Here is a 21,477-nt window from a genome sequence, read left to right on the forward strand (position 1 = left end):
CGACTAAAACATCAAAAAGTTCACAAAATAATTTGCATGACCGTAAAGAAAAGTTTTTTAAGATGGCAGGTACTGAACGTGTACGCCACATCATTCACTAATATTTAGGTATGAGAAAACTCTGTGCAAAGTGGGTGCCGCATGAGCCCCCTTTTGACCCAAAACAACGAGGAGTTGATGATTCGAGGCAGTGCTTGGAGCTGTTTAAGCGTAGCAAGCCCGATATGTGACAAAGGATGAAACATGGTTCTATCCTGTCACTCCGCAGTTTAATCGACATTAATCTGAGTGGACTGCATGCGATGAACCCGCTCCAGAGCGTGGAAACACCTAACAGGCGGCTGGCAAGGTTACGCATATGACACGTACATATATATATGAGATGCTCATGGAATAATCTTTGTTGACTACCTTGAAAAAGAAGGGCTCATCAAGAGTGACTAGCATTTTTGAATCGTTCGAAAGACGAAATCGCCGAAAAACTGGCCCATTTGAAGAAAAATAAAGTGGTGTTTCATCAAGACAATGTACCGTACCACAAGTCCGTGTAAAAAGATGGCAAAAATACATGGATTGGCCTTTGAACTGCTTTCACATCCATCGTAATCTTAAGATCTAGCCCGCAGCAACGATTACCTGTTCCCAAATTTCAAAAAAATGTTCGCTGTGAAGAAATTTTCACCGAATGAAGAGGCGAAAGTCGGAACTGAGGTATATTTTAAAGCAAACCAAAGATCGGACTACAAAGTGGTATCAAAAAGTTTGAGGATCGGTATAATCAATGTGTCACCCTTGAAGGGAACTATGTTGAATGAAAAAACGAATTTTTCATAAAAAAGAATGTGTGTTTTCAATGAGTAGACATCTCAATTAATCTGTTACTCTATGCACTGAGTCCCCGCATTTACCCCTAGGAACCGAACTCGTCGAAACAACCCGTTTCCTGGGTCTACCGTTAAGTGATTTCAATGACAGTTAATTTATTGCTTTCTCCCAGACAGGATCTAGATTCTAGATAATCGCAGCAACATCGATTATGATTTAGTTCCAAAGAGGAATTCGACCAAAATTAAACTTACCATGGAGCACATATTTATCCATTATAAGACTAGCAAAGCAAAAGGGGGCTTAGGTGTCAAAAAAAAGGAGAACAATTAATGAGATAACGAGAAACTGACGATTATTTTTAACAGCTTTTCCCAGAAAACTAGTTTTCGCACGTTAGTCCCCTTTTCGTAGACCAGGTCACATATATAGTTTCTAGCAGAGTTAAACTATAAGGTGGTATCGTTATTATGTTCTATACAAAATTTATAGAATCATTATTACTCTTTTACTGAAGAAGTTGTAATAGAAAAAGTAACTACGAAGCTTGTATAAAATTCTTTCCAACACTTATGTATGAATCATTTGTCACCTAACTTTCGCTAGCTAGAGCAATATCTGCAGATAAATTATAAACTTGCAACTACCGAACGCGCCCCTCGAGTTATGCACAGCAGCGTCGCGGAAAAACAATATCTGTGCAGGAAGTTTATTAATAGCAACTGCACTTAAAATCTCATTTCAAAATATGTAAGCAAATGATGTGCTAATTTATTTAAATGTCCAAACGTCAAGCGTTAAATAAACAAATCACAAAGAGCGATTCTGAGTATGCCGTCCAACGCCAGATTTATTTTCGGACTTTCATTGGAATGCAACAATCCATCAGCTTGAAGTACCGCATATTATGAATATGTGTTTCCTTGCATTCGAAGAACACTGTGTTTTCTAAATAATTCGTGCATAAAATTGCGATCAACAGGCAATAGATATAAGCAATATTATTTTAACTCATGGCTGTCAATTAGGCTGAACAATTATTTCGCGTCACTTTTTCTATTCTCGAAATAAAATGTTCAAATGCGAATTTTCGAATTGTTCAATTTTCGAAATTAAATTTTGAGAAAAATAAGTCCAGTAAATTCAAATGCGACCTCTTCATACATTCATAGATATACTTGTATGTGTAAGTATGAAAGACTAGTCAGTATATTGATTGTCAGATTATTGATTGGAAGATTTGTTTATACCGAAACAACGGTACAAGCGCAAAATAAGTGTGGTAAAAAGGTGGGGTATTTTTTGTATTTTTTTTATTTGCTGACACTGATCTCTTAAAGAAAGCGATCTTCAATTTCATCAAAACTTTATTGAATGGAGAATTACACAGAAAATTGAACAGAGAAAACTAAGATACTCTGAAATAATTCAATAAAAGAGCCATCTTCATATACGCATTTTTTCCGATATTCTTATTAAATTTTCCAAATACCTTCCTATATAGATCTATGACGACGCTGTCATAGTAGGTTGATCTCAAAATCGATGGAACTCTCTTGTACTGATGTTTTTCCTTTGTCCCAAAATCTTCTTAAAGTACCAACTCAGAGATCGACGAAACATTTTCAGCTCAACACAAATTTATTGAGGTAGTCAATATCAAACCCAGCCACTTCGCAAGATTATTCAAAGGTGTGACTTCCGAGATGCATATTTCCATCTCAGTCTGAAAAAAATCGGACAATAGCGGATAAAAGTACAAGATGATTCCATCTCACCTTTCCCCATACTATTTTGTATATTTAGTACCACGTGTATACCTATTTGACAGTGTCCAGTCGGAATACTTACTATTGCGACGAAATTGTCTTTGCTAAGTGCAAGTAGTTAAGAAGAAGGATCTCACAATTGCTTAGCGAAGACACGCACCAATTTTCGGGTATACTTTTTAAATTGGCACGTAGTGAAGCTAGGACTCAACCCCATAGCTCTTGCCTTGACGTATTTTTATAATTCAGAGTATCGTGATGTTGAAAGTGGTTTCTGAAGAAAAAAATAATTCACTCTCTGTCACTGTTCGAACCTTCGGCATTATCTTAGAAAAATTTTTCAATATGCATTATCAGGTACTGTAAAATCCTTGGTTTATTTTTTTCGAAGGCTTTCCAGGCATAGCAGCATCTCGATGAGAAGTCTTTCTAAATTTCTTTTTAAAATTTAATGACGAAACTAATTTCTTTTTCCATTGACCTTTCCTTCTTCTTCTTCTTTTCCTTCTTCTTCTACTTCTTTAACACTACAACCATGTGTCGTTGGTGGTCGAGAATACAAAGCTTTGCCAGTTGTGTCTCTCCTTTGAGAGGTCACACCCGCTGTACATCTTATATGCGGACGGGTCGATTGCTTCTGTTTTCGATCCACTGATCTCGAGCCGTAAGGGTATTTCGCTGGACTAATCAGCGCATTTAATGGACTATCATGCGCTTAGCTATATCCAACTCGTTGTAGACCTTAAACTGTTTCATTTTCACGAAGCCGGCTCCAATGATCCTGCGATTAACAGTACTGTTGAATGTTCCAACTGCTTTCTTATCTCGGGTAGTCATCGTCCATATATTTTTGTGCCGTATGATATGACGGGAATGATGAGACACTTATGGAGCGTAATTTTTGTTCATCGAGAGAGAGAAAGAGAGAACTGCTTCTCAATTGCTTACCGATCAGGAAGTTATGGCGGAGAACAGTTCGCTCGATGCTCCAACTGCTTTCTTATTTCGGATCGCCATCGTCCATATTTCTGCATCTTATACTAGGACGGCCATGATCAGAGACTTATGGAGTGTAATTTATGTTATTCTAAAGAGCGAGAGAGATCTGCTGCTTAATTTCCAGAGGCAAGAATTATGACTTTTTTAGTTCAAAGCGCTATAATCTGATGATTTTGCATGAAGAAAGGGGATAAAAAACACAAAAACAACTAAAAAGTTACGACTTGCTCTTGTATTTGGTCCATACTTTTTTCGAAACTTCTAAGAAACTTGATCGATGAAGATCACACCGACCACACCTTCAGCTACAACCACATGCACAACTTATGCCATTTTAGTGCCGAACACACCTAAAACGACACCCTTTATATCCACAATCAGATAATAAACGCGAATATTGAAATATGTGCTGTGTGCGGCAAGCATTTTCAAAATAAAAATGTATGAACAGTGCAAGCAAAAGCAAGAGATCGCGTTAATGGAAGCTGTGGCGACGTGCGTGGAGACATTTTTTACTTTTTTACGTAATTTCGAAACTGCCACATACCTACAAATACTAAAGAAAATATTAAATACTATACACAAGCACTTTTACATAAAAGAAAGCGCACGAAATGGAGAAAATAAAATTTGAAAATATTTAAATAACAAAAATAACACGGTGCTAAGTATAATAAATGGTTGCAAGCGAGTGCCGATCTTGTGCGCCTGGGGTCGCAAAGTGTGTGCGACAATAACGACAACAAAGCGAAAACGAACTGAGCTGCCGAATCCAGTCGTACAGCGGGCGCTATTGACAGCGCGAAGCAAATTCGTGTGGGCCGATACCGTCCGTTTAATGACGTCTATGCGGCAGATTTCATAATAGCAACGTATTCGTCAGCACCCCGGCGCTCCCCCAGCCACCGGTATCCGAGAAAAAAACAACAAATTTTACCGCATTCGTTGGCGCTGCAAGCAACGCACGGCCGCTAGCCGCTATGCCTTGGCAGTTGGACGACGCGACTCATAACGTGATAATCGGGCGGCCGGCCGAACCGCTATAAACCGAAACATTCGGAAATTACTTTATAGAAAATTATTTTATTCGAAACATTTTTTAAGTAGGTGCAAAATCATTCGATTTTATGGTGAAATATTATTTTCTATTCGAACATACCTAAAAAAACCGATTAGTGACGCTAAAAATAACACTAAATTAAATCAAAGAAAAATGATCAGAAAAAGAGACGTATGCATTTTTCGTTCGAAAAAAGTCTGGAATATTTGTGTTTGAAATATGAGAACCCTCGATGATTGCTAGTGATATAAAAAGTTCTCAATATCAAAAAAAAAAAAATAATAATAAATTAATGCCACTTAAATAAGAATTTGGGTGTGAAATTAATATGAAAATAATATTAAAATATTAGTTACATATAAATTTTTAAAAAATGAATATATAATATTTTTAAGTTTATATTTTAATATTCACTACTTATAACTAGCAAAATTTTAAAAAATTATTAAATTTTTTAAATTCAAATTTTATAGAATACTAATTTTCAAAATTTTCATATTAATGAATTTTTTTAATTCAAACATTACATTCATAAATAGAAAATTTTTAATATATTAACTGTTTTTATTCAAATTGTAATATTATTTTTTTTTTTATTTTAGAAATTTATAAAGATTTGTATCTGTAAAATTTCTTTTAATCCGAATTTTAATATTTGCTAATAATAGCTTTCAAAATTTTCAAAACATAAAATAAATATGTATGTATGTATATTTTTCAAAAACTTTTAATCGAAATTTTTTTTAAAATTTCAAAAATTATAATATATTTACATATGAATATTATTTTTTTTTAATTCAAATTTCAATATTAACTAAAAATTTTTTTAAAATTTTCAAAATTTAAAATAAATAATTTATTCTTTTTTTTCAAAACTTAAAATATATATTTTTTTAATCCACATTTTCAAAAATTAGCATATATACATATATTTTTAATTCGGATTTCAATAACTTTTCAAACCTTAAAATAAATAATTTTTTTCCAACTTTTTAATCCAAATTATTTTTTGAAAATTTCAAAAATTTATATTTTTTTAATACGAATTTCAATATTTACTAACAAAAAATTTAAAAAAAATTCAAAACTTACAATAATTAATTTTTTAGAACTTTTTTAATCCAATATTTTTGAAAATTACAAAAAATTAATCCAATTTTTTTGAAAATGACAAAAAATTAATCAATATTTTTTTGTTTCGAGTTTTAGGATTTACTAATAATAATTTAAGAAATTTTCAAAACTTAAAATAACAGTTCTTTTTTATTTCTTTATTCGAAATTTTAATAAATTTCGAAAATGAATCTACTTTAATTTTATTTTATTCGAATTACAATATTTACTAATACTGGTTTGAGAAATTTTCAAAACTTAAAATATATACATATTTTCTATTAATAATTCTACAAATTTTCAGAACTTAATATATATAATTTGTTTTAAATTTTTTTATTACACATTTTTAGAGATTAAAAAAAATTAATTTATGTATGTATGTATATGGAAAAATTATTTTTTAATTCGAATTTCAATATTTATTATTAATAATAAACAATTTTCAAAACTTGAAAAATATATTTTTTTTAATTTTTTTTAGTTCAAAATTTAATATTGCCTCTTACAAATTGTATAAATTAAAAGAAAATAAAATATAATGTTTTTTTAATCCGAATTTCAATATTTACCATCAATAATTTAAAAAAATTTTAATTCCTATCCTAAATATGTTTTTTATTTTTTTTAATACAAACTTTTACAAATTTTCAATAATTAATATATTTTTATTTATTTCATCAAAATTTAATATTTGCTCTTAGTAATTGCAGAAATTTTAAAACATTATTTCTTTAATCAAAATTTTTAGAAACTTTCAAAAATTAAAATATTTATAAAATTCTTTTTAAATTCGAATTTCAATATTTACTACCAGATCGGAAAAATTTAAAAATTTAAATTAAAAAAATTTAAAAAATTAAAATATAAATTTTTTTAATCCAAATTATTAGAAATTTTCTAAAATTAAAATTTATTATTTTTAAATCCGAATTTAAAAAATTTAAATTAAAAAAATTTAAAAAATTAAAATATAAATTTTTTTAATCCAAATTATTAGGCATTTTCTAAATTAAAATATATGTATGTATTTAAATCCGAATTTTAATAGTTACTACTAGAAAAATATATTTTTTTTATCCAAATTTTTAAAAATTTTCAAAAATTGATATTTATAATTTTTTTTTGTAAATCAAGTTTAAATATTCACTATTGAAAAAGTTAGAAATTTTCAAAATAGACAAATATTAATTTTTTTTATTTTTTCTACGCCAAAATTAATAATTAATATTTTTCAGACATAAGCCAATAAAATATTTTTTTTGGTCTTCTTTTTCAAATCAAAGTAAATTACATGCTATATTTTATATATAATTAATTTTTACATAGAGTTATATAATTGAGAAGTATAATACATTAAAAATTGTGATACATAAAAAAATTATCAAAATAAAAAAATTTAAATCAAAATTAAATGTTAACAAATTTTTAATAAAATTCTTTCTTCGTTCAAAAATTCAAGGACTTAAGCTGTTTGTGAAGTGATACTTATATAAGCGTTTAAGGAAACAGGCAATATGCAAGTTTTCGACAATACTATGGTGAGTTTTCTGTACCATATACCCTTTTATTTAATTTTATTATTGATTTCTAAAATATTTATGTAAAGTTGATTGGTTCAGCGCAATCAGAATGATCATATCAACGTCAAAAATACATCGTTTTATGTTATTACTTTTGCAATTTGTGGGTCATAATGCTTGCCTCATAGAAACTTCGTCTCTATTGACAAAAAAAATTGGGATAGCCAATGTTTACAAGCTTCTCTCTAGGCGAATTTTTCACCAACCAGGAACAAGTAGTAATAATTTGATGTCAAGTCCGAACTATAAGGTCAATGCATAAGAACTTCTCAGCTCTTGGAGCTAAAGGAGGTCAGACATCAAGGTGTGTAGCTTGTTTATAGAATATATAGTAAGGACAAGTATAAAATTTCGATTAAAAGGAAGCACCGGAATAAGTATTTCTTCATCGGGGTGACAAGACATTCTAAATATCCCCTATGACATGTATGGTCTAAAGGTCCACCCTTGTTGCCGCATTCAAAGCTCTTAGTTCACTCTTTTTATTTGGCTCTTGTATACGGCTCTAGGTCGTACGCTGATAAAGTCCTATGCTGGTCGATATTATTTTTTCCACATTCTTCATTTTCACGAATAAGACTTATGTTTGGTGCTCAGCCAGTTCTAAATTCATGGAAGAGAACCCTTGCTGCTGTCCGTTTAGGCACTCATGGCATGGGTTACTTGGGTTGCCTAGGTGTTTGACACTGCCGCTACTATGAGATCATATAAGACATTCAATCGTACCGCTTGAATCCCGATCGGCTAACGTCCTGTTAAAACACTAACAGCGATCGAAATGTGAACCTTACTGAGAGCGAAGAGTTCTCAGTCTTCTTAAGACTTATCCTGGACCAAAAAGACCCTGTGACTACATAGCTGCGGGTAGTTGAGCAGCTCTTTCTGAGCTGGTCTGAAGCCAAACAGTACGAAAGTGAACCATAAGAAACTAACAGAGCTTTTACCCATGTCCTTACCGCAGTTATTGAGATTGTGTACTCAAGGTTGCACTCCGTAGCAATAGATTTGTTGTTCTTTGATAGCGGCCACCTTCGCTAGGAAGACGCTGCAATGATCATAAAGCCTAAATCGGGAGCTGATTGAAAGTTCCTGACAGTCTACCACGCCAATAATCCTCCCTGCTTTAATCCATCCGTATAAAAGCTTACCGCCCCTCTTCTCCAGCGAGTCCTTCCCACCCATTTATCCCTCTAAGGTATTTAAGTAGAGAAACGACAACCAAAACTAGGCTCAGCTGTTCTGGTAATGCAGATTATAGTGGAATGAAAGCAAAGGGTGCGAAGATTTAAGACAATTCAGAATTGCAGTCATCTAAGTACCCAGATTCTCTGAGTCTGACGGCAGGTCAATAAAAACAACGAATAAAGCTCCTTATTAACTCTCCCTTCATTTTCTTATTATGGACTTGTTGCAAGAACGGCATGTACACCAGTAAAACTCTGCATTTGACGAATTGTCGTAAACTGAGGGCAATGTCATCACTAAATTATGGTACTATACAGACTCCAGCCATTAACAAAAACTCGAACTTATCCACTGCTCTTGTCACTTTAAAATTCCTAAAAAATTTTCTTATAAATTTTTCCATGCTCATTCCATTACCGTCTCCAACGATGCATAATGTTTATACATTCTGAGTCGCTGTCTATTTTTCGCCTTGGCATATGGACCAAAAATAGCATATTCCATTAAAGCTAAATTAAATTTGGCGAGCGCTGCAGTTTTCTTAACCCAATTTAATTGGGAACCAGCAAACCACAAATGCCGGAAGGCAGATGAAGGCAGCTGAAGGCAAGAATATTCAACGACTATTAGTATTTCGAAGATCAAAAGCAAATTTATGGAAAATAAAGGTTATAATAATAGAATTTTAATGAAATAAATTCAAGTCGAAATGAAAGCAAAATATTTTAAATAGACGTCGTTTAGTAGAGGCTAAGCAGGTACTACTAACTTTTCGCTACTAAATAGATTTAGTGTTGAAAGAAAAATATTTTTTTGCTGCAACGACTTAAATTCGCTTTAAAATAATAATTAAATTGAATGCCTGCCTGTATTTATGCGCGTAATTATTATCAGTCATATACTCATAATTTACTCGCATGGGTGTTCCGTTGTGCCCGTAAATGTGCGGTCCATAAACCGGCCGGCCGGCACAAAGCACTTTCGCATAGTTTTGTTTAGCCACTGCTAGACGCCATACTACAGTTAATTGTGCGAAAGTGAAAAACTATATATTGCAACAAACAAAAAATGAAAGAGAAATAGAGAATGACTTGCAAGCGCTGCACTTAATGGCCGACAGCCAAGTGGGTCACTTATGTGCCGAGGTGGCAAACGATTGCAAGTGCACAGCTTTCATGAAGTGCATACATACATGACTTATATACATAAATATAAATATGTACACATACATCTATCTATATATAATATCTCTTTACATATATAGTATATATACATAAACACCTAAGTATATACACAGCTGCCAGATAATTTCCTTCGCTTCTGCCGCCATCAACTGGGCATTTCCGCTGCGTTGGCATTAAAATCAACTGTTTATTTATGTTATGTGATTCACTTGCGCCGCTTTCATAGGAAATTATAAACATATACAATCGTCAAATTCATAAAAATCGCATTAATTTCTAAATGCTTGCGAAATGCCATAAAAATCAGCATAAATCTAAGCTCTAGTGGGAGATTTGTTATATTGGTTGCGCGCCACGCACAACTTCCGTCCATCAAGACCGTCGATGAAGTGATTTAAAACGTACTTAAGTGCACATATTATATAACAAGAAAAAGAATAAACTTTAGTTGCAGCGAAGGTAGAATACACTCCACAAATAAAGAAGTCTCCATACAAGAACTGATTTTGATCGTTCAGTTCTTACGGCAGTTATATGTTATAGTAGTCCGATATCGCCGGTTCCGACAAATAAACAGCTCCTTTGCTAGAAAAATACGGCAAACAGTTAGACACACTTGTCTAAAGCAACTCACCTCTGACGAAATTATTTTCAACTTCGAAGTTATGACTCTCAACAGTGACGTGGGACCCAAGTCGCGATTGCTACGGCTGTTTGTTTAATAACAGTAGAAATTTCGTCTTGCCCTCGTTCACTGGCAGACCCATTTGCTTCGCTTTCTTACCCAGTCTGAAGAAAGCAGAAGTTACGGTGCGGATCATTGCCTTGCGCCAACAGCTGCATACTCTTATAGGGGATTGTACTAGTACCTACTCGCTTAAGCTCTGCACGTGAGGGAGTTGCGTTGTGTAAAACCTCGTTTAGTGTCTCTCGGACGGGTTCCTCCCGATCCTGACGGAGCTTGTGGTTTTGCTCCACGTCAGTTTACATAGTCGGATTAGTTTTGCGGGGATATCAAATTCAGACATAGAGGCATAATTTCTTTTCCTGCTGTCAGAAGCAGTTTTGAAATCGGCAAAGAGGTGGCATGTGTCGATCTTCTTTTCAAGGATATTTTTCAAGTTGTGTCGTATGGTGAATATCTGGTAGGTTGTTCATTTTTCAGACCTAAAGCCACCCTGATAAGTTCCTATCAGTTTGTTGACGGTGGGCTTTAATATTTCACACAGTACGTTCGATAGAACCTTATACGTTGTAGAGGAGGCTTATCCCACGGTAGTTGGCTCAGTTTGCGTAGTTCCCTTTTTGTGGATTTTGCAAAGCACACTTGAATTCCAATCGTCAGGCATGCTTTCGTGCGATCATATTTTACAAAGAAGCTGATGAATGCTCCATATCAGTTCTAAGCCGCCGTGTTTGTATTGCTCGGCCGGCAATCCATCGGCCTTCGTCGCTTAGCTATTAATTTTCCTAAGCGTGGCTATCGTTGGAGTTAGAACCCTCGTGTAGGAGTTCTGCTGCCGTGTGGTGGATTATTATTGAACAACTGAACCTGGCGAGAACTTTGTAAGGGCTGTGGAACTTTGGGTACTTGTGCAGTCTTAAGTTACTACTGGCTGTAAGTTATTCAAAAGAGAACTAGTGCCGCAAGCAAGCTTAATATTTGCTTACTTATAAGAGTGTTAATTGGACGTTTTCTTTATACGTAACCATGTGTTAAACTTAAAAATCTTACCGACTGATAGTTGCAGAAGCCGCTTGGAGGAAGATATAACATTTGAACACTTTCTTCTGGATTGTTCCACGTTTGCGAGATCAAGACCAAAACACCTGGAACCTCACACCTCTCGATAAACAGCTGAGTTGGTGGGTATAGGAATTAAACACCTAAGCAGATTTGTACTTTGTATAAGAGACTTTGTGGATACTTAAATTATAATTACTGCAGCTATTTTTTCTAGATTTACAAAACTTAGATCAGACCATAATCAATTTCTGATGCGATCCTCTCTTATGCCATTATTCAAACATAACTACGATAATAATAACTACCAGACCGAGACGCTATTACTACTGTAGAGTCAAGTGTCAAAGAAGACCCGAATGAGTCCATCCGCCATCATTCGCAACAATTAGACCTGTGTATCTGCACCTATCAACTTTCTTCAAAATTTTGTGGAAGGATCTTGGTTTGTTTGCTTACAAAATCCACTTCTTGCATGAATTGAAGCCGGACGACGATCGAGCGCCTTCCACGTTTGGTAAATATTCCCAAAACAAGACGGTCACTGACTCTCAATTTAACACGAATTGTGTATTTACTTTTGGTTGAATGGGTCCGAGATGGTAAAGCCATTGTTGAGAGCCTGTCAAATCCTCAAAAAGGTACTCTTGGCTACGCTCTATGGCCAGAGGGAATCATTGAGCCTTATTTCTTCAAAAATATAGCAGGTCATAATGTTACAGTCAATAAGGAATTCTTGGAAGCTTGTTTGACGACTTTTTGTTACATGAATTGGAGGATTTTGTTGTGAATGAGCTGTGGTTTCAACAAGAAGGCGCTACATGTCATATAGCCAATAAAACAATAAATTTATTGAGCGAAACTTTTGGTGAGGGATTTATCTCTTGTTGTGGGTTTGAGACAAGGCCTCCACGATGCGAATTAATTCGAAAAAATGTGTGTTTTTGTTAAAGTCTAAACTAAGAACTTGGACGGAGGAAAAAGAACTGAAAATTGGATTTTTGGCAGACATTTCAAAAAAAAAATTTAAATTTACGTGTGTTTTTTCAAATAGTTGTAACCGAAAAAAGTCCTTCGAATCTTTAAGAATTGTATCTCAAAGACGTGTGTCAAATTTCATGAAGATCGGTTCAAAAACACAGTTTCGAGAACAACTCATTTAAAGACAGTGCATTTAACCTAGCTAGCCTCGAGCACACAATTTCTCAAGGCTGCATCTCCGAAACTATTACTCGAATCAACTTGAAAATTTACAACGATATTATAGAGATATTGTAGAATTTAATAAGGAAATGTAAAAAATCGATTTTTTTAAACCCGTAAGCCCATGTAACCCTTTGAGTGGCCAAAAATTGGATATATCGGCTAGAATATATCTGCGTGGTCACTTCCTCGAAATCATTTTTAAAACATAATAGCTAAATCTTATCTTCATAATAAAGCTAAATTCTTCCTAAAAATCACATGTCTAATAAAAACACCCTTTTCCTATCTTTGAAATCAAAACAATATATATAAAAATAATTTTTAAAATAAAATTTCAATTTAAAATAGATTGAGATTATTTTAACTTAACTTCTTAATTTTTATCATTTTTTTTTAATTATGAAACAAAAACTGCCTTTCTAAAGCACAATTAAGCCAGTACAAAAAAAAATGCAAAAATACTCGATTTTTTTATTTTTGACTTTCCTTACAAATTAATATCGAACAGCTGAGTGCGCCGAAATTTCCATCATCTCTCTAATCTCTCACTTGTTGGCACGCCAACAATTTTTTACTTTTATTTATTTATATTCATTTAGTTTTTCTCTTAATTTCTTTTTGGCTTATTTTTGTTTAATAATTTTTTGTTTTTTTAATTCGCTTAATTTCATTTTCATAATATTTTCTTGGCAATTGATGAATAACAGTGTATCTTCTAGAATGTTTGAAATGTTCGAAAATGCTGTTCGATCTGCTGTGCGCAACGGTAAATTAAATGCAAATGTTGATACAACCGAAAATATCAAAACATTTGGAATTATTTTAGAAACACATAAAGCAATCGCATAATTACAAACAAAATATTATTAGAGACAGTATTGTGTATATGTAAATGTGTTTGTGGAAAATTAATGGTGCGTCGAAAAAACAGAACACAAATGAAAAAAAATCAAAAATGAAAGGCAAAAAAGACAAAGGCAACAGCTAATGAGCAAGTCGAGCTAATGAATAAATGTAAATTTAGAAACATTTAGAAAAATGTCGGGATTACTTGGCCGGCGAGATTCATGAATTCAAAGATTTTGGAAATATTTCAAAATTATGTTAAATTTGTTTGCAGGCAGCATACATTAGCTGCATACATATATGTATATATAAATATATATGTATTGGTATAATATGTTCAGCATTTGTATTTATTTATTTACAACAACTGCAGAGGCCAGCGATCAGTCGCACTTGGGTGCCGCATTTGACGCTACCAGCGCAATTGACTAATGTGAAAGTTCACACTATATACATATATATATGTATATATATACATATACATGTATATGTATATACAGATGTATGTGTATGTATATATATAATGAATTTGTATATTTATATGTCGTTGGGCCTGCAATGTGTTCCCCAAATGTATCTTCCCACTCAGTGTGTATATGGAACCAATAATTTGTTTATTTGCACTCAATTCAATTGATTGCCGCCTGCGAGACAAATTTATTCAAAATCGCTGAAAAGCTTACGAATATTTCTTCTAAAATGCAAAACAACGTATCATCAAAAAAATCGAAATTGTTTATACTATGTATGTAATATCCTAAAATTTCAGGCCGCCGCTCTCAGATATAACCAATATATAACCAATACATAACCACTATATAAACAATTTATAACCGTTTTATAACCAATTCATAACCAATATATAACCAATACATAACCACTACATAACCACTATATAACGACTTTATAACCGAAACGAAAATTTTGTTTCTATACGAGTTGCTTATATTATAACGGGTTTTCTTCGCCTGTAAGCTTATGAAAAGTGATGTTACATTACATATTTTTCATTTTAAATGACGATTTTTACTTATAATATATGTATATACAAGTATACTACATATATATAGATATGCTTCGAACTAGCCCAAGTAGAAATAGTGTAGCAAATATAAATAAATTCACATTAGTCATATCGAAATACACAAGTCTCTATATATAAAGATATAAATACTTCAATACTCTATATCGCACACCACATAGAGATATTTAATGCTGCAAATGCAGCTGTCTCTTAAAATAAATGCGTGCCAAGGGATAAGGAAAGGAGAGAAATAGAACTATGCCACTTGTACTTGAGAAATGTAATGGACGGCTTTATACTGAAGAATTATTACATATTTTCAACCACTATTTTAAATGATATAATTCATATAATGCTGTGGGCGAAAATTAGTAAGACTTTAAGGCTAAATTCACACGAAAATCTAATCGTCTAAATATTTTTTTCTTAGATTGGTAGAACTGTCAGTGACATCTGTGGCAAATGTCACATCAAATTAATGAATATAGTGAATGAATATAATGTTTTATTTCTTCTGAATATCGTGGCAAAAGTGAATCTTAGCCCGAAAAACACAACAAAGCAGGTCAAAAGTCAAAGTTATGTTGCCAGTTTACTTTATGTTCATAATATGTAGTATTACTCACCTATTCATATCTGATAATATAATACGTATTACTTGCCAATTCTTATCTGAAATATAGTCCCATTCAGACTATAATTATCTGATTTGATATTGACTCGGCTCTGGCGCCAGACTAGAGCACCAGCAATACTACATATATGGTGCTTACCATATAAGTTGGACAAAATTTGTACTAATATTCTACGGCAGCGGAATTAAATATTGAACAGATACTTAAACTATGAGAAATTTACTGTATTACTCACTAATTATGGAGATTCATCTGTTCATGAGTGAAGATACTAAAGTGGATAAAAAGACGGTAAGCATGTAGAAGAATTAATTAGTACATATAGGGTAGTCGAAAAAGTCTTTTCGTATTTCTAATCAAGCTTCAACTTATTATTTTTTTTTATTTATAATCAACTTTAATGTACCAAATATGTACCATTTTGGTTGACCACTTTTTGCTATTTTTCCGCTAGAGACATGATTTCATCAGTATAAAACTTTTCTGGTTTCTCGCGAAAACCTACGACAAGTATTTTGCACAGACTTCTCTTAAGGCCAACTTTACTCCATTAAGGGAGTTTTGCATTGGCCGAAACAAATGGTAGTCAGATGTTGCAAAGTCAGGGCTACATATATGTTGGATGCATCAAAACTTCCAGGCCAAGCTCTCCCAGTTTTTGCCGAGTCATCAAAGAAGTGTGTGGTCTAGCGTTGTTCTGATGGAAGACGGATCATGTTTGTTGATCAGTTCTTGCCGTGTTTTTTTGTTTTTTGATTGGATCAATCTCATCAGTTGATGACAGTGAAATGTAGAAGCAATCGTTCGATCAGGCTGGAACAGCTCATAATGGATGATTCCTTTCCAATCCCACCAAACACTCAGCCTAACCTTTCGAGGCGTCAATCCTGGCTTTCCGACCATTTGTTGAGTTTCATCACGCTTGGACCATGATCTTTTTCGCACATTATTATCGCATTTGATCTACTTTTCCTCTCCTGTTACCATTTGATTCAGAAATGGTTCGATTACATTTCGTTTCAAGAAAGAATCACAGATGCTAATTCGGTCCATCAAATTTTTCACAGACGTCGAGCTACTTTTTGTAGCCAGCCTTTTTCAAATGGTTTAGTCCTGCCAATGTTTTTATTTGTAGAAAACTTTTTTTATTTTCATCGCTCTTTTGCCGTCAGTACCAAACACCGAAGTATATTACTGCAATCAAGAAGCTTCAATTGAAATCCGTTTACATTCCAGAAGCGGCTTCAAAGAAACACAAGATAAACTTGTATATATCCTTTCCAAATATTTCTTATATCAAAACCATTATTCGAAGTAAAAAATTATTAATTTAAGTTTTTTATTTAAGTCTTCACAGTAGATTCATGCTTCATTCAACTTGTAGAGTCTCCAAACCTTTCTTTCTGCTACCTCTAATGCGAATCTGTTGCTTAATCACGTTATTTGAATTATTGGAATGTGAAATATTTCTATGCTATACAAATACTTGTAGCACTACTTTGAAAGCTTCCTCTCAAAGAGCGTCTATATGGATTAAAAAAAAAAAAACAAATTTTCAAACGCCACAAATACAGTTTAATAAACTATTGTCCATGCCAAACTACTTCCACCAAATATTATGAACGTTCGTAATTATTATTAATATTCGTTGAGAGGACCACTCAGCCCAAAGTAGCAGTTAGTGAATAGCATTTTTTCGTCGGAGATTTTCAGAGTGACGTTTGTCGTTTTCGTTGAATATTTCAGATTAGGATGAGCATTAAAAATCATAACTTCAAAGATTACCTAAAATATTTCTAACGATCATTACCCCTCTCAATGGCCTTTGGGTGGTTTGCCTACAATATTTCTTCGTTGGCAATTAATATAACAATTCCAACTACGTTCATTACCGCTCCTATTGATCTTTGAGCGTTATAGACTGTAGATAAGATAGATACATTTTGGATGAATTTTTTGTTAACTAAGGAAATTGTCCTGTGAAATCCCTAAAACTTCCGGCCTTTTAAGAAGCTCGATAGTTAGTTAAAACCTACACATATTCAGCTTCTATCCCCAGACATTGAGATTTCGCGAAATAGTAAACTCATATGTTACTAGATCTTGCAGATTCAAACAACGCTGTGATTTTTAGAGAAAAGCAAAATAAAATTTTAGGAATCAAATTTAAAAATGTTATGGAAGTGAAATTAATATATATATATTTTTTTAATATAAAATTCTGGACGAAACTGATCTCAAATGTATGCAGACTTCTTACCAATCATCCACAGCTATTGGACTGTTGGCCAATTTCTTATTACCCTAAACAGAATAAATAAAGTTTGCCATGAAGTTTGTAACGCTTAGAAGAGAACGTGAAATACCCTATCTATGTATGCCTTATATAAATAGTCAGCATGACGAGCTGAGTCAATTTAGATATGCCCGTCTGTCTATCTTTCTGTGGGTAGCTATATAGGCACCCCAGTCCCTCAGTTTTTGATATATCGATCAGAAATTTTGCATATATCTTTTTCTTTCTGGTTTTTTGGCGGAATCACGGATATCGGAACACTACAGCATGTAGCTGAAATACAAACTGACACTACAAATCAAGATGCTGAAAGGAAATCCTTTTTATTTGATAATATATTTGCAAAAAATTCGGTATGGGTTGTTGTCTAAGCCAAGGCTACAACCTTCGAACATTTTTTTTATATCGACCGACTTTAACAGATAGCTGTCATACGAACTGACGGTTCAAAATCGAGTTAAAGATGTTTTTATATTATTCTATATTAAAAGGAGCGCAACCGTGAAGGGTATTGTAGCCTCGCCACACTCGAAGTTAACGTATTTTCTTGTTTTCTCTTCGCTTCGTCAATTGGCGAATATTTCACAATTTCATTCCACTTGCGTAGTGTTTTCATGATATATTTAGGAAAACTATTGGCATTTGACGCTGCCACTAATCAAAGGAAATACAAATACACGCACATACTTACAACCATTTAGCTGGAAACCCATAAAAACTCAAGTCATTAGCAGGCGGGGCAATATGTCAGAACGATTTTAGCTTTAATCGACAAAACGAGTGCAAATGATGGACAGACGAAAAACAAATTTAATTGAATGAAACAGAAAAAAAACACTAAATGCACGTGTAATTAAAACTTTAAAATATATACTAACATATGTTCATATGCAAACATAAAGATACAATCATGTGCACACATACATACAAACATATGTATACATATACTAGTGACTATATATAAGAAAACGTGTATGTGTGTATTTCAAATGGAACGTATTAAATTTGTTCCAGCACCCACACACAAACATTTATACGGGGAAATGAGTGATATTACCGAGAACAAAAAAATGTTTTTTCCATAAACATTTTCACTTTAGTAAACAAAACTTTTTTGCTTTAACAAATTTAATAATCATTTGCGCTTGATCGCTATCGTGGGTATGCAATTTATTTGGCTCGCTTTTATTGCGTAACTAAAAAAAAACACGCCATCGTGTTGGTCAAGTTAAATAAACTGCTTTGATAGCGAGCCATGAGCAAAGCCCGCTTTTTGTTATTGTTTTGCTAATTTTTTTTTTTGTTTTGCCAATTTTTTTGTTTTGCTGCTATTGGAACGTTAAAGTAATGTGTTAATTTGATTTTGGCATTGACGAGTTTTTTATTGCTCAGCATTGACGAGTGACATACACAGTTATGGACTTGGCATTTTGCGTGTTTTGTTTTTGGTGGAGTTGTAGTTGTATTTGTGATTGAAATAGATTACATTATAACCGTTAGCTAACCTGTAAGTGAGGTAAAATATGCCTTAAGAAAATCTTATTTGGATCGGTAAGTTTGTATGGCAGCTATATGTTATAGTAAGTCGATCTGGATAATTTCTTATGGTATTATACCCCTGGTTTTGAAAACAAACTGTAGCGAATTTTGTTAAGATAACTTGTCAAATAAAAAAGTTTGCCATACAAGGCCTGGATTTTGAACGAGGAGTTTGTATGGCAGCTATATGCTATAGTAATCCGATCTGAATAATTTCTTCAACTATTATAGCGATGTTAAAGATTATAATCTCTACCAAATTTCGTGAAGATATCTCAACAAATTAAAAAGTTTGCCATACAAGGTCTGAATTTAAATCGATGAGTTTGTATGGCTGCTATATGCTATAGTAATCCGATCTTACTGAATTTTAAGGAGATTATACCGTTTTCTAATGCAATAACTTGCACCAAATTTTGTAAAGATAACTTATCAAATAAAAAAGTTTTCCATACAAGGTATAAATATTGATGTATGAGTTTGTATGGCAGCTATATGCTATAGTAAACCGATCTGAATAATTTCTTCGGAGATTATACCGTTTTCTAATGCAATAACTTGCACCAAATTTTGTAAAGATAACTTATCAAATAAAAAAGTTTTCCATACAAGGTATAAATATTGATGAATGAGTTTGTATGGCAGCTATATGCTATAGTAAACCGATCTGAATAATTTCTTCGGAGATTATACCGTTTTCTAATGCAATGACTTGCACCAAATTTCGTAAAGATAACTCGTCAAATAAAAATGTTTGCCATACAAGGTCTAAATTTTGTTGTATGAGTTTGTATGGCAGCTATATGCTATAGTAAACCGATCTGACTAATTTCTCCGAAAAAAATGCCGCTACTTGAGGCAACAAACTGTAATGAGTTTTGTAAAGTTAGCTTGTCAAATAAAAAAGTTTGTCGTACAAGGTCTGGATTTGGATCGGTAAATTTATATGGTAGCTATATCTGATAGTGATCCGATCTGAGCAAATTTATTTAAATATTATACCGTTCCCTTGAAAAAATAGTCTGTGCAAATTTTCATGAGGAAATATGGAGAATCGAAGACTACATTTTCAAGCCAAGCGATACCAAATGTCAGAATTTCAATTCGTCGGTCTGACTTTTTGCAAAACTATCAATCAATGCTGCACTTTTGATGGACGTCATACTTTTTTGAATTCTTTAATTTTTATTATTAAATTTTAAATTTAACTTCCATTTCCATATCAATATTCCAAAAGATTTATATAATGTTTAAAGCTTAAGTGATTCACAATCGTTGAAAATTTTTCGCCTATTAACTAATTACTTTAGTTAAAGGCAATAAAAAAACCAAAGTGTTTACAAAAAATATAAATAAATATAATTTGGTTTCATGGTTAGCATATATTTCGAATATTTGGCTAAACACACACAAAATGTCCATTAAAACTATATAGCTATATAAACATTAGGGTCTTTAATGGCAGCCATTTGGTTAGTGCTGCCTGATTTTATCGTTTTACACAGCATAAATATGCGCGAAATGGTAAATTTGTAAATATATTGGCATATATTTGTGCAAATATTTTTATATCTGTTAATATAAATGCATAGTATAGTTGCGGTTTAGACTCGTTGGCGATGGATTTATTTTTAATTGCGCCAAAAACTGTCGGAAATTATTTTAGTAATTCGTGTAATAAAATTTGTATTCACGAAAAAATTAAATTAAATTTTTTCAAATATTTGATGAATGTGTTTAATAAATATTGGTCAAAATTTAATTGCTCGAAATTAAGCTGGTTAAATTTTGCATTTTTAAATGGCTGAAAAATTTATAAGATTTTCAAATAAAGCATTTAAGCAGTTACAGCCATCAAACCCGCATAGCTGCCGTCTGTCATCTACAAATTTAGATCTGATTAAGTGCGCAGTTAATCCGCATTAACGCAGCCGTCTGTCAGATGGGTGGAATTAATGACTGATGACTTTTAGACGCCTCATTGTGTGACCACCGAAAAACCCACTCACACTATTATGTCCTCTGAACCACCCTGCACTCCTCTTGAATTCAATAACGTAGTACTCGTATTCTTAGTTTGATTACACTTCGGCTCAGCCGTTCACAGCTCTTTTTTGTAGACTACTAAAAAGTGTGTGCTAACTTCAGTTATATTATAAAAAAACTTCGAGAAAGTATCAAGATTTTTATCAACAGCCATAAATAAACTTGTAATCTAATGGCTCTAAACCTTAGTCTGGAACCTGTAATCTAATGCCTCTGAAACTTAGGATATGTAAGAAAATAAATTACTCGCGGTGAAAACTTCAATCAGTTTCCGGTTATAAGTACATAAGTTTAATTGCGAAAGAAGAGCAGATATAACCTTTTGTCAACCATGGCATCAAAAAACCTTGTGTCGTTGGTGAAACTGAGGCCAGACGAACTTCTTAGCCTTACACTTCTTCTTCTTTATTGGCGTAGACACCG

General features: G+C 33.0%; 1 protein-coding gene across 2 annotated transcripts in view; it reads left to right on the forward strand.

Moving 5' to 3' along the window:
- Positions 1-4,599: 4,599 nt before the first annotated feature.
- LOC120772850 (D-beta-hydroxybutyrate dehydrogenase, mitochondrial) overlaps positions 4,600-21,477 on the forward strand; it is a 95,707-nt gene continuing 78,829 nt past the window's right edge. The window contains exons 1-2 of one of the 2 annotated variants that reach the window (XM_040101665.1): positions 4,600-4,696; positions 7,229-7,307. In XM_040101665.1, coding sequence (XP_039957599.1) covers positions 7,284-7,307 — 24 coding nt within the window. In that variant the 5' untranslated portion in view covers positions 4,600-4,696; positions 7,229-7,283. Of the gene's footprint in view, positions 4,697-4,820; positions 4,908-7,228; positions 7,308-21,477 lie in introns of those variants that run through there. The other variant, XM_040101666.1, reaches the window with a different exon arrangement.

Source organism: Bactrocera tryoni, chromosome 3 (assembly GCF_016617805.1).
Source record: "Bactrocera tryoni isolate S06 chromosome 3, CSIRO_BtryS06_freeze2, whole genome shotgun sequence".
Lineage (NCBI taxonomy): Eukaryota > Metazoa > Arthropoda > Insecta > Diptera > Tephritidae > Bactrocera > Bactrocera tryoni.